At 45.0% G+C, this 14,229-nt stretch overlaps 1 protein-coding gene across 1 annotated transcript; it reads right to left on the bottom strand.

Moving 5' to 3' along the window:
• Window positions 1–297: 297 nt before the first annotated feature.
• LOC144507794 (complement C3-like) lies at window positions 298–8,528 on the bottom strand. Its single transcript, XM_078235095.1, has 4 exons — window positions 8,416–8,528; window positions 4,884–4,967; window positions 2,620–2,755; window positions 298–540 (listed from the first exon to the last, which is right to left on the bottom strand). The coding sequence occupies exons 2-4, from the start codon at window positions 4,909–4,911 to the stop codon at window positions 399–401; spliced, it is 306 nt and encodes a 101-aa protein (XP_078091221.1). The 5' UTR covers window positions 4,912–4,967; window positions 8,416–8,528; the 3' UTR covers window positions 298–398.
• Window positions 8,529–14,229: the final 5,701 nt, after the last annotated feature.

The raw sequence follows: 14,229 nt of genomic DNA, 5'->3' as shown, positions 1-14,229 counted from the left end.
TAAGGACGGCAGATTTCCTTCCCTAAAGGACATTCGTGACCCAGCATGAAGAGTAACTGGCATTACAGATTTCATACGATGAGTTAAAATGGCTGTTGATGACTTTTTATTGACAGTAATCTTAAAGACGAGGTGAAGGAAATGCTGCGCGTATTGGTCAAAAACACTTCTCCTGTGACCGTCGTTGAAATTCCCTGCCTGTGAGCTTTACGACCATCTGATAAGAGTTGTTTTTTAAACCAGTTTCACTGCAGGCAATGTTGCTGCGGACTTCCCCTGAAAGATTTTGCTCAGTTAAAATAAATCAGTCATTTGTTATTTGATCGGAAAGCTTTATTTAATTTGGATTACACGATTCACATAATATTTGTTGCCATCGTCATTGAAGCAACAAGAAGCTAAGTGCCACAGCCATTAACCATCAGAATTTCGGAAAATTCCTCCAGGTCCTCACAGAGTCGCCGGTAGCGACGTTCTTGACACTCAACCTCTTCCGGCCACTGCTCAATCCAGGTTTCACCTCCGATCAGATAGCTCAACCTGAAATAAGTTTTAAAGTTTATTTATTAGTCACAAGTATACTTACATTAACACTGCAGTGAAGTTACTGTGAAAATCCCCTAGTCGCCACACTCCGGCGCCTGTTCGGGTAACACTGAGGGAGAATTTAGCATGGCTGATGCACCCTAACCAGCATGTGTTTTGGACTGTGGGAGGAAACCGGAGCACCCGGAGGAAACCCACGCAGACACGGGGAGAATGTGCAGACTCCGCACAGACAGTGACCCAAGGCTGGGAATTGAACCCGGCTCCCTGGCGCTGTGAGGCAGCAGTGCTAACCACTGTGCCACCAATGAAAATGAGGAAGGAAACTACCAGGCATTCTGATAATGACTAACTTCTAAATTGAAAAGAACTTGCGATGGCGAGTGTCTATTGCTATGTGACAATTGGCTGACTGTCTAAAGGATATCGAGGCACTGGAGATGGTGCAAGGAAAAGATTTACGTGGATAATATCAGAGATTAAAAGTATCAGGAAAAGTTGCAGAGTTTGGAACATGTTTCTTTGGAGAAGAGTTGGGTGAGGAAGAGCAAACTGTGGAGATCTTTAAGAACATAGAACAGTACAGCACAGAACAGGCCCTTCAGCCCACGATGTTGTGCCAAGCTTTATCTGAAACCAAGATCAAGCTATCCCACTCCCTATCATCCTGGTGTGCTCCATGTGCCTATCCAATAACCGCTTAAATGTTCCTAAAGTGTCTGACTCCACTATCACTGCAGGCAGTCCATTCCACACCCCAACCACTCTCTGCGTAAAGAACCTACCTCTGATATCCTTCCTGTATCTCCCACCACGAACCCTATAGTTATGCCCCCTTGTAATAGCTCCATCCACCCGAGGAAATAGTCTTTGAACGTTCACTCTATCTATCCCCTTCATCATTTTATAAACCTCTATTAAGTCTCCCCTCAGCCTCCTCCGCTCCAGAGAGAACAGTCCTAGCTCCCTCAACCTTTCCTCATAAGACCTACCCTCCAAACCAGGCAGCATCCTGGTAAATCTCCTCTGCACTCTTTCCAGCGCTTCCACATCCTTCTTATAGTGAGGTGACCAGAACTGCACACAATATTCCAAATGTGGTCTCACCAAAGTCCTGTACAGTTGCAGCATAACCCCACGGCTCTTAAACTCCAACCCCCTGTTCATAAAAGCTAACACACTATAGGCCTTCTTCACAGCTCTATCCACTTGAGTGGCAACCTTTATAGATCTGTGGATATGAACCCCAAGATCTCTCTGTTCTTCCACAGTCTTCAGAACCCTACCTTTGACCCTGTAATCCACATTTAAATTAGTCCTACCAAAATGAATCACCTCACATTTATCAGGGTTAAACTCCATTTGCCATTTTTCAGCCCAGCCTTGCATCCTATCTATGTCTCTTTGCAGCCTACAACAGCCCTCCACCTCATCCACTACTCCACCAATCTTGGTGTCATCAGCAAATTTACTGATCCACCCTTCAGCCCCCTCCTCTAAGTCATTAATAAAAATCACAAAGAGCAGAGGACCAAGCATTGATCCCTGCGGCACTCCGCTAGCAACCTGCCTCCAATCCGAAAATTTTCCAAGACGATGGAAAAGATGCACGGGGTGAATGGAGAGAAGTTGGGTCCAATTGTTTAAATTTATTCATTCGTGTCACAAGTAGGCTTAACACTGCAATGAAGTTACTGTGAAAATCCCCTAGTCGCCACACTCCGGCGCCTGTTCGGAGGGAGAATTTAGCACGGCCAATGCACCAGTCTTTCGGACTGTGGGAGGAAACCAGAGCACCGGGAGGAAACCCACGCAGACACGGGGAGAACGTGCAAACTCCACACAGACAGTGACCCGAGGCTGGAATCGAACCCGTGCTAAACTGAAACTCTACTCATAAATGTACAGCAGGACGACAATACAGGGTGACCTTAGTCCAGAATTGAACCCGGGTCCCTGGCGCTGTGAGGCAGCAGTGCTAACCACTGTGCCACCGTGCCACCCAATGCCAATTGCGGCAAAATGCAGAGAATGACACAAAAGAGAGAAATTAGTTCTGAAATTACAGCTTACCTTTCACCGTCATTCCACAGATCTGATCCCTGACCCATTATTAGATAATGCTTCTGCAACTCCACTTCAAATGTTCCTTCGCAGTTGGCATGAGTTACGAGCTGTCTAACTTGATTAGCCGCAACGTCATCACTCCCTAAATACAGAAAGCACATTGTTGGATGGAAAATTATTGGCCTCCATTTAATGTTTCTGATATATTAGCATCACCTGTTTCAATGGCAATCCATTTGTGGCGAATGATATTTCTAAATACTGAATAAAAACTACTTGTCATTGAGTAAGTGCAGAGCCAAAGAATCAAAGAATGCTTACAGAGCAGAAGGAGGCTATTCGGCCCGTTGTGTCGATGCCAGCTCTCCTCAAGAGCAATGCCGCTAGTCCAATGGCCTTGCCATTTTCCTGTAGCTGTAAACTCTTTTCTTGTCAGGTGATTGCCCAATTCTCTTTGGAAAGCCGTGATTAAATCAGCCTCCAGACTCTCAGACTGTGCATTCAAGGTTCTAACTGTTACGTAACTGTTATTAAGTACAGGAGTTCGGAAATCATGTTGCAGCTATATAAAACCTTGGTTAGGCCGCACTTGGAATATTGCGTGCAGTTCTAGTCGCCACACTACCAGAAGGACGTGGAAGCTTTGGAGAGAGTGCAAAGAAGCTTCCCAGGCTGTTACAGAGGTGATAGGGAAATTACAGTGAGAGGACCTCCAGCAGATCTTCAGTAACCATGTCCCTTTTTTATTCATTTGTGGGACATGGGCGTCGCTGGCTGGGCCAGCATTTATTGCCCATCCTTAATTGCCCAAGGGCAGTTGAGAGTCAACCATATTGCTGTGGGTCTGGAGTCACATGTAGGCCAGACCGGGTAAGGATGGCAGATTTCCTTCCCTAAAGGACATTAGTGAACCAGATGAGTTTTTCCGACAATCGACAATGGTTTCATCAGCAGATTCTTAATTCTAGATTTTGTTTTATGCCATGGCGGGATTTGAACCCGGGTCCCCAGGACATTAGCTGAGTTTCTTAATTAATAATCTAGCAATAATAACACTAGGCCTCCCCCAATCCCAGGCAATTAAGGACAGATAATAAATGGGTCAGATTCTCTCAAAAAAATTCTAATTGTCGAATTCGCCTAAAATCTGCAGTAAGTCCCGTTGGATTTTTTTAGCTGGGTTTTCAAAATGAATTTCCCACACTCTGAGCACTGCAGAGTGCACCTGAAAGATCTATATTGAAAAATCAGTGGGGTGGGGCATATTCCCGCTGGAGAGGCCGGCAGTATAGCTCTGAGCGGGCCACTGTGCACGCGCCGATCTGTCAGTGCCGAGATCAGCGCATGCGCAGTAGCCGCACACTGCCGGCCTCCCGATCGCTGGCGAGTACAACAACCGCCCCCCCCGTCACCGGCCATGTGACAGCCTGCAGTCCCAAACCCCCACCCCCGGCAGCCTTGAACTCACCCCCCCTCCTCATAGGTCAACTACCTCCCCCCCCCGACCCCAATGACCAGCCCCGATCTTTGATCTCCCTCCCTCTGTCACTGATCCTAGTGCAGAGTGGCAGTGGGATCCCCCCCAACCCCACCGATATACCTCCTCCCCCCCCCCCCCCCATAGACCCTGCCCCTCTGGCCCCGCCACTCTACAAACCATGTCTCATAAAAAAACTATAGAAAGCTAGTTTCCTGAGATTACAAGGTCATGATGCTATTAAACAGAAACCAATTCACTTTCGACAAGTTAATTTGTTTTAAGTTTAATTTATCAGTGCCACAAGTAGGCTTACATTAACACTGCAATGAAGTTACTGTAAAAATCCCCTAGTCGTCACACTCCGGTGCCTGTTCGGGTACATTGAGCAAGAATTTAGCACGGTCAATGCACCCTAACCAGCACGTCTTTCGAACTGTGGGAGGAAGACGGAGCACCCGGAGGAAACCCATGCAGACGCGGGGAGAACTAGCAGACTCCACACAGACAGTGATCCAAGGCGGGAATAGAACCCGGGTCCCTGGCGCTGTGAGACAGCAGTGCTAACCACTGTGCCACCCAAAAGTTGCTGTATGTCAACAGTAGCACTCGATTTGCCATCTCACCAGTTCTGGTATCGATGCAGGCCGTGGACTTAGTGATTGGATGGACCAAATGTCGATGATACAATCCGAGATTTTTTGTTATAGGTAATATTAATGTGCATTAACATTCTTTTTCTCTGGTGTTGTGCTTTCATTGTGGTCGGTTCAGGAACATGAAGAGAGCTCACCTGATTTTATGACAGTAAGGATTTCCATGTTGTAGTAAATGTAACTGTCTTTCTTTTCCTTGCCTAGAAAACGTACTTGGTAAACTATAAGGGAAGAAATGGATTGAAAAAGAAATGAGTTAAATATTGTTGCAATGAGTGCTGCATAATCATAGAATCCCTACAGTGCATTTGGAGGTCATTTGGCCCATCGAGCGTGCACCAACAACAATCTCACCCATGCCCAATCCCAGCAACCCCAAGTATTTACACTGCTAATCTCCCTGACACTAAGGGGCAATTTAGCATGGCCAATCCACCTAACCTGTATACCTCTGGTTACAAAGGGGCAATGTAGCCTGGCCAATCCACCTAACCTACACATCTTTGGACACTAAGGAGCAATATAGCATGGCCAATTCACCTAACTTGCACATTTTTGGAGTGTGGGAGGAAACCGGAGCACCTGGAGGAAACCCACGCAGACACAGGGAGAACATGCAAACTCCACACAGACAGTCACCCGAGGTCGGTATTGAACCCGTGCTAAGCTGAAACTTTACTCATAAATGTACAGCACGGTGACAATACTTAGCTCGTGACTTCCCATACTGTTGGCCACGACTTGTGGGATCATGAGCATGGAGCTCTGACTGATTTCAGACAGCTGCATGGACCCCTAAAAGGTGCTTTGTTTGTTGTGCAGGGCATAACCAAAATAAGACCATAAAACCATAAGATATAGGAGCAGAATTAGGCCACTTGGCCCAATGAGTCTGCTCCACCATTCTATCATGGCTGATATTTTTCTCATCCCCATTCTCCTGCCTTTTTCCCCATAACCCTGATCCCCTTATTAATCAAGAACCTATCTATCTCTGTCTTAAAGACACTCAATGACCTGGTCTCCACAGCCTTCTGCGACAAAGAGTTCCACAGATTCACCACTCTCAGGCTCAAGAAATTCCTCCTCATCTCTGTTTTAAAGGATCGTCCCTTTAGCCTGAGGTTGTACCCTCTGGTTCTAGCTTTTCCTACTAGTGGAAACATCCTCTCCACGTCCACTCTATCCAGGCCTCGCAGTATCCTGTAAGTTTCAATAAGATCCCCCCCATCCTTCTAAACTCCATCGAGAACAGACCCAGAGTCCTCAACCGTTCCTCATACGACAAGCTCTTCATACCAGGATCATTCTTGTGAACTTCCTCTGGACCCTTTCCAAGGCCAGCACATCCTTCCTTAGATATGGGGCCCAAAATAATTGAGATAATTGCTGTGAGGTCTAATCGCAGCTAAAATAAGCCTGTGAGTAGGTGTTGTTGGGGTGCTGGACCCCAAACCCCACAGTACATTATGAAGCCAGAGTAGATCCTGACAATATTTCTACTTTGATATCAATGTGAGGATAGGATTCTTCGTTCCTGGAATAACTCTGCTGACAAATTAGGGAGGGTTTATCAAAACATGCATTATTCATAACCCAGTTTAAATACAACTCTCATAAAATGAAGCAGCTTAACAGTTGAACAACAGTTAAAAAATGAAAGGAAACAACTCTCATTTCTAACTTATCACTATTTCCGTTCCAATTAAGTAACATTCCTCTTAGATTTAAATATCACTTTAAATACGGTTAGCAAACCCAGGCATACAAGATATAAAGTCTTGTAGCTTCCAGAGGTTCGATTTTCAGAGCAGCTTGTAGCCCTCGGTCTTAAAACAGCGCCAGCCAAATACTGAAACCCATTCTTCTGCTGCAAACCTAGCTCCCCCCACTAACCACACTATCACATGTGTAGAAGTATAGAAAGGAAAAGGCTACGAAAAGATTGCTAGCCTTGGTGGGACATTATGCTTAATCAGCTTAGAAGTAAAGCTTACTTTAGTTCAACAGTGAGCAAGCTGTCAGTCGTTGTAATTACGTGTTTTCATACCTTGTCGTAACAAAGGTATTTGTAATATCTTAGTCCACATATACACACATGTTTCAGTTATATTGGCGATAAACAAACTTATTAAAATGGAGTATAATCGGGGAATATCCTGAAGGCAATTTGACTTGACACATTCCTTTCCAGTTACTTCACAAACAAGGCCATAAAGTAACTAATGGCTTTAACAGGCCCCTCTTCTCAGTCAAGGCAGCCATGTGTGAGGCTGTTTTAATGAAGCTGCTTTGTTAGGCTGCTCGCAAAATGGAGACAGATATAAAGATGTCTGGCTAAGGGAAGATTAAGGTGCAGGTTCAGGGACAATTGATAAGGCTTGATGGAGATTTAAAGTTTATTTATTTATTAGTCACAAGTAGGCTTACATTAACACTGCAATGAAGTTATTGTGAAAATCCCCTAGTCGCCACACTCCAGCGCCTGTTCGGGTACACTGAGGGAGAATTTAGCACGGCCAATCCGCCTAACCAGCACGTCTTTCGGACTGCGGAAGGAAACCGGAGCACAGACAGTGACCTGTGAATCAAACCCAGGTCCCTGGCGCTGTGAGGCAGCAGTGCTAATCACTGTGCCACCGTGCCGCCCCATTTATTAGTGTCCTAAAAGGCACCGTGATCACGCAGCCCTGGGATGTTCAGTTACTCATTCTATTGGATCAATACATAATGTATGTCCTTTTGATTGGATTGTGTCCAGCTGACTGTGAACGAAGGAAAAGTATAAGAATTGATGATTTTCTTTGTTCTGTGAAGTTGTGTTCTGACCATTTTGATGAGATACTCTCCCCTTGCTAGCAAGTAAATAAAAACATAATCTGACGGTCAAGTATCTTGTGTTAAAATGTATTTCTGTTAAGCGTCAAACTCGGAAGTCGAGACTTCGACACGTGACCCTGTCAATCAACTTAATCAAAAGATCAAATTCCTTTGCTTACATCAAGAAATCCCAGGGGATCTCTTTTATGTAAACAAAAGTCCATTTTCTCTATCTTAGTAAACGCTACATGGCTAAAAGAGTTATCCAGCTTTCCCAGCATGTGAGCTGAATGTTTTCTAGATAACCGATTACCTGCAGAATGAAGCTGAATTTTAAACATTCTACAGAAACATTAAACATACCAATAGCACTGTCTCATCACGGAAGGTATTTGCTTTATTTTTCTTGGTAGAAATCTGGACTTTTCCTCAAGTCTTGTCTCTCCGCTTAACAACTGAAGCCTCCCCACTGGTGGGGGTTGGGAGGGGGGGGGGGGGGGTGTGGGGGGGTGGTGGGGGTGGGGGAGGGGGGGGGCGCGGTGTGGGGGGGGGGGGGGCGGTGTTGGGAATAATCCTTCTATCCCCCTCCCAGTCCCACTTAAATTTCATGCCCCCAAATTTTCAATCTGGGTACGTCACAGGAAGTCTGCGGTATTTAAATGGGGTCACAACTTTGGGAAGCATTGCCTTAGCCGCTTGCCAGGAATATATGCCACCATGTATATTTATCAATCAACAACACGAACGGTGACCATTACAAATACAATGATAAAATGATGTGTCGTGTCCTTTCAGGAAGCAATCGAATAAACTGATCAGATTTGCAGAACAGTTGAATGATGGATTTACCGTAATCCGTCCCAGGTTCACATGCTTTGTCCTCCCGTTGGTCACTAGGGATACGTTTGTCAGGCAGTGTAACCGATATACAACTTCCTACAAATGCAAAAAGAAATATCTGTGTTCCAGTTCAAATGTTTCAGATAGTTCATTAAAATGAAAGTGGAAAACTCCAAAGCAAGCCAGCTTCCCATCCATTGACTCTGTCTACACTTCCCGCTGCCTCGGGAGAAGCAGCCAGCATTATCAAGGGCCCCACGCATCCCCGGACATTCTCTCTTCCACCTTCTTCCATCAGGAACAAGACACAAAAGTCTGAGGTCACGTACCAACCGGCTCAAGAACAGCTTCTTCCCTGCTGCCATCAGACCTTTGAATGGACCTACCTTGCATTAAGGTGATCTTTCTCTACACCCTAGCTATGACTGTAACACTACATTCTGCACTCTCTCCTTTCCTTCTCTGTGAACGATATGCTTTGTCTGTATAGCATGCAAGAAACAATACTTCTAACTGATACTAATATATGTGACAATAATAAATCAAATCAAAAGTCTGGGATTACGTACCAACCGACACAAGAACAGCTTCTTCCCTGCTGCTGTCAGACTTTTGAATGGACCTACCTCGCTCTAAGTTGATCTTTCTCTACGCCCTAGCTATGACTGTATCACTACATTCTGCACCCTCTCCTTTCTTTCTCTATGAACGGTATGCTTTGTCTGTGTAGCGCGCAAGGAACAATACTTTTCACTGTATACTAATACATGTGACAATAATAAATCAAATCAAACCTTTCTTCCCTCTTCGTTTCATGAGCTGTCATTAACACTAACTGTTAGACAAATAATACACTTGGGTTTATCTACAGTAAGTAGTCTCACAACACCAGGTTAAAGTCCAACAGGTTATTTGGTAGCTTGAGCTTTCGGAGCACTGCTCCTTCATCAGGTGAGTGAAGATTTTGGTTCACAATCAGGGCATATATAGACACAAACTGAATTACAAGATAATGGTTGGAATGCGAGTCTTTACAGGTAATCAAGTCTTTACAAGTGAAGACAATGTGAGTGGAGAGAGGGTTAAGCACATGTTAAAGAGATGTGTATTGTCTCCAGCCAGGACAGTTAGTGAGATTTTGCAAGCCCAGGCAAGTCATGGGGGTTATAGATAGTGTGACATGAACCCAAGATCCCGGTTGAGGCCGTCCTCATGTGTGCAGAACTTGGTTATCAGTTTCTGCTCAGCGACTCTGCGTTGTCGTGTGCCGTGAAGGCCGCCTTGGAGAACGCTTACCCGAAGATCAGAGGCTGAATGCCCGTGACTGCTGAAGCGTTCCCCTGCAGAAAGGGAACACTCCTGGTGTTGTGAGACTACTTACTGTGTCTACCCCAGCCCAACGCCAGCAACTCCACATCTTGGGTTTATCTGGTTATTGCTTTGATTACAATGTCGAATTTGTTCTTCCCCATCCAAATCATCTGAGGAAGAATCATCTTTCTTTCCATGGAGGATGTGTTGTGTTAACTAATTCAAATTTTTTTTGTCTAACCCTTTCCTTCGCTCTCATGAGAGGTTTCCAAACCTTAATGCATTCTAGATAAAGCTGTTGTCGATACATTTGAACATAAGAAAGAGCAGCAGGAGTAGGAGTCGACCATTTGGCCCTTCAAGTCAACCCCACCATTCATTAAGATCACGGCAGATCAAACCTCAAATCACCTTCCCATAATACCTCAGTTCTTCATTTAATTTTATTTATTATTGTCACAAGTCGGCTTATATCAATTCTGCAATGAAGTTACTGTGAAATTCCCCGAGTCGCCACACCCCAGCACCTGTTCGGGTAACACTGAGGGAGAATTTAGCACGGCCGATGCACCCTAACCAGCACGTCTTTCGGACTGTGGGAGGAAACCAGAGCACCCGGAGGAAACCCACGCAGACACGGGGAGACCATGCAGACTCTGCACAGACAGCTGGGATTCGAACCTGCTGTGAGGCAGCAGTGCTAATCACTGTGCCACCAACAAGGACAGTGTACTGAATATTGAGAGGTGTGGATAGGACCGATATAGCGGTGGAGGGGTAGCACTGTTAACCAAAGATGACATGAGAGCAATAGTTAGCGATGACCTTGGTTGAGGAGATCAAGCTTTGGAATCAATTACATCGAATCCCTACAGTGCAGAAGGAGGCCATTCAGCCCATCAGGTCTGCACCAACTATCTGGTAGAGCATCTTACCCAGGCCCTATCCCCGTAGCCTTATATATTTACCCCGCTGATCCCCCGAACTTGCACAGCTTGGTACATGAAGGGGCAATTTAGCATGGCCAATCCACCTAACCTGCACAACTTTGGACACTGAGGGGCAATTTAGCATGGCCAATCCACCTAATATGCACACTTTGGACACTAAGTGGCAATTTAGCATGGCCAATCCACCTAATGTGCACATTTTGGACACTAAGGGGCAATTTAGCATGGCCAATCCACCTAACCTGCACATCATTGGACACTAAGGTGCAATTTAGCATGGCCAATCCACCTAACCTATCTATCTTTGGACTGTAGGAGGAAACTGGAGCACCCAGAGGAAACCCACACAGTCACGGGAAGAATGTGCAAACTCGGCAGAGACAGTGACCCAAGGCCGGAATTGAACCCGGGTCCCTGAAGCTGTGAGGCAGCAGTGCTAACCACTGTGCCATCGGGCCGCCCCATTTGGGTAAAGCTGATAAACAGAAGGGTGAAATAAGTCACTGGTGGAACTGATCTGCAGGTTCCCCAACCGTAACCACAATGTAGGACAAAGTGTATCAGGAGAAATATTAGTTGCTTGTGCTAAAGAGATGACATTGATGATCGGTGACTTCAGTCAACATATAAACTGGAAAAAGCAGATTAGCATATTAGCCTTGGTGAAGAGTTCTCAGAATGCTTTTGAGAAAGTTTCTTACATCAGCACATTCTGGAACCAACCAGAGAACAGGTTCTATTAGACTTGGTATTCTGGAATATAGAAACATAGAAGATAGGAGCAGGAGGAGGCCATTTGGCCCTTCGAGCCTGATCCACCATTCATTACGATCATGGCTGATCGTCCAACTCAATAGCCTAATCCTGATGGGCCGATTGTGGTGGGATGGATTAATGATCTCAGAGTAAAGGCAGCCCTAGGTAGCAGTGACCACAATATGATTGAACTTTACATCCTGTTTGAAGGGGAGAAGAGTGGGTCTAAGACTAGAAATTTAGATTTAAATAACAGCAACTATGAGGGCATGAAGGTTGAGCAAGCTGAACCGAATTGGGCACCAGGTTACAGGATAGATCAATAGAGAGGCAGAGGCAGACTTTTAACGCGATATTTCGGGATCTATGATAAAGAAATATTCCAAGGGGTAGACACACACCATCAGTGATTAACCAAAGAAGTTCAGGAAAACATCAATCGCAAGGGGAAAAGTGTACCACTCTGCAAAGATGAGTGTCAGGACAGATGGTTGGTCAGAATATAAACAATGGCAGAGAATGACTAAATGCTTAATGAGGAGAAAGAGATTAGAGTGAGAGAGGAAGCTGGGCTAGACATGTAAGAATGGAAAGCAAAAGCTTCTGCAGGCATTCAAAAAGGAGAAGAATAAGTGGGGTGGGTGTTGGTCCCCCAGAGAGTGACACAGCGGTGAGTTAATAGGAGATAACAAGGAAATGGCAGACAAATATTTTGCTCCTGTGTTCACTATTGAGGGTTCAAAAAACATTCCATTAAGGGCAGCACGGTGGCACAGTGGTTAGCACTGCTGCCTCACAGCGCCAGGGACCCAGGTTCGATTCCCGGCTTGGGTTCCTGTCTGTGTGGAGTTCGCACGTTCTCCCCGTGTCTGCATGGGCTTCCTCCGGCTGCTCCGGTTTCCTCCCACAATCCAAAGATGTGCGGGTTAGGTGGATTGGCCATGCTAAATTGACCCTAGTGTCAGGGGATTAGCAGGGTAAATATATGCGTTTACGGGAATAGGGGCCCGGGTGGGATTGTGGTCGGTGCAGACTCGATGGGCCAAATGGCCTCCTTCTGCACTGTAGGGATTCTATGATTCAATGATTCTATGAATAGCTGTAAATCAGGAGGTGGAAGGGGGAGAGGAACTTGGGGAAATTATAAACATGAGGGGAGTGGTACCTCGCAAACTGATAGAGCTGTGAGCTGGCAAGTGTCCAAGGCCTGATGGACTCCATTTCATGGCCTTAAAAAAAGGTGGCAGTAGATGCGCTGGTGCAAATTCACCAGATTCTGGAAAGTTCCATCAGACTGGAGAGTAGCAAATATAACCCTTCAATTGAAGAAAGGAGGGAAGCTGGAAACAGGAATCCTTTGGCCAGTTAGCTTGATGTTGGTGGTGGGAAAGTTGTTGGAATCCACCATTAAGGAGGCTATAGCTGGACACTTCGAAAAATTGAAGGTAATTAGTAAGAGTCAGCACGGTTTTCTGAAAGGGAAATAATGTTTAACCGATTTATTGGAGTTTTTGAAAGAGTAACATGTGGATAAAGAGGAGCCTCGAGATGTTCTGGATTTTCAGAAGACATCTGATAAGATGCCACATCAAAGGCTAATGCGAAACTATAAGCTCATGGTGTGTGGGCTAACATATTAGCATGGATAGAAGGTTGGCTGCCGGTCAGAAAACAGAATCTGTATAATTTGATTTGATTTGATTTGATTTATTATTGTCACATGTATTGGGATACAGTGAAAAGTATTGTTTCTTGCACGCTATACAGACAAAGCGTACTGTTCATAAAGTATAGAAGAGAGAAGAAAAGGAGAGGGTGCAGAATGTAATTTTACAGTCATAGCTAGGGTATAGAGAAAGATCAGTTTAATATAAGATTCACAGAGAAGGAATGGAGAGGGTGCAGAATGTCATGTTACAGTCATAGCTAGGGTGTAGAGAAAGATCAGCTTAATATAAGAGTTGTCTATTCAAAAGTCTGATGGCAGCAGGGAAGAAGCTGTTCTTGAGTCGGTTGGTACGTGACCTCAGATTTTTGTATCTTTTTCCCGATGGAAGAAGGTGGAAGAGAATATGACCAGGGTGCGTGGGGTCCCTTAATTATGCTGGCTGCTTTTTCGAGGCAGCGGGAAGTGTAGACAGTGTCAATGGATGGGAGGCTGGTTTGCGTGATGGACTGGGCTACATTCACAATGTGGAGATGCCGGCGTTGGACTGGGGTAAACACAGTAAGAAGTTTAACAACCTGGTGTTGTTAAACTTCTTACTACATTCACAACCCTTTGTAGTTTCTTGCGACCTTGGACATACCAATACCATACCAAGCTGTGATACAACTAGAAAGAATGCTTTCTATGGTGCATCTATAAAAGTTGGTGAAAGTCGTAGCGGACATGCCAAATTTCCTTAGCCTCCTGAGAAAGTAGAGGCGTTGGTGGGCTTTCTTAACTGGACACCTAGAAACTTGAAGCGTCTTTGCCTGATTGGCAGGGTATGACAAGTCAAGTTCCTCAGGGGTTTGTGCTGGAATCTCAACTTTTTACAATTTACAACCAACGAGTGAAGTGAAGGAATGGTGGCTAATTTTGCAGGTGATTATAGAATCCACTCTGCACATTAGCTACCATCGTTAAATGCTTTGTTATACTAAATTATTAAATTGGTATTGAACGGGTTTAGGTCAAGTTCGCACTGATAACATGGGTATATTTTAATTAGTTCATGTGTAAATTCATCCCAAAACCATTGCATTATTGGAAATCGCAACACTCCTGGTAACTTTCACTTAGATTATATCGCAGACATAA

This window comes from Mustelus asterias, chromosome 19, assembly GCF_964213995.1.
Source record: "Mustelus asterias chromosome 19, sMusAst1.hap1.1, whole genome shotgun sequence".
Classification (NCBI taxonomy): Eukaryota; Metazoa; Chordata; class Chondrichthyes; order Carcharhiniformes; family Triakidae; genus Mustelus; species Mustelus asterias.
This window is presented reverse-complemented; position numbering and strand designations above follow the sequence as displayed.

Excerpts from the sequence above, each read along its gene's own strand:
- LOC144507794 (XM_078235095.1), bottom strand. The coding sequence starts at position 4,911 with ATGGAAATCCTTACTGTCATAAAATCAG. Across the intron at positions 2,756-4,883 it reads CCTTACTGTCATAAAATCAG|GGAGTGATGACGTTGCGGCT; the intron begins GTGAGCTCTCTT and ends TTCTGTATTTAG. Across the intron at positions 541-2,619 it reads CTGTGGAATGACGGTGAAAG|GTTGAGCTATCTGATCGGAG; the intron begins GTAAGCTGTAAT and ends AACTTATTTCAG.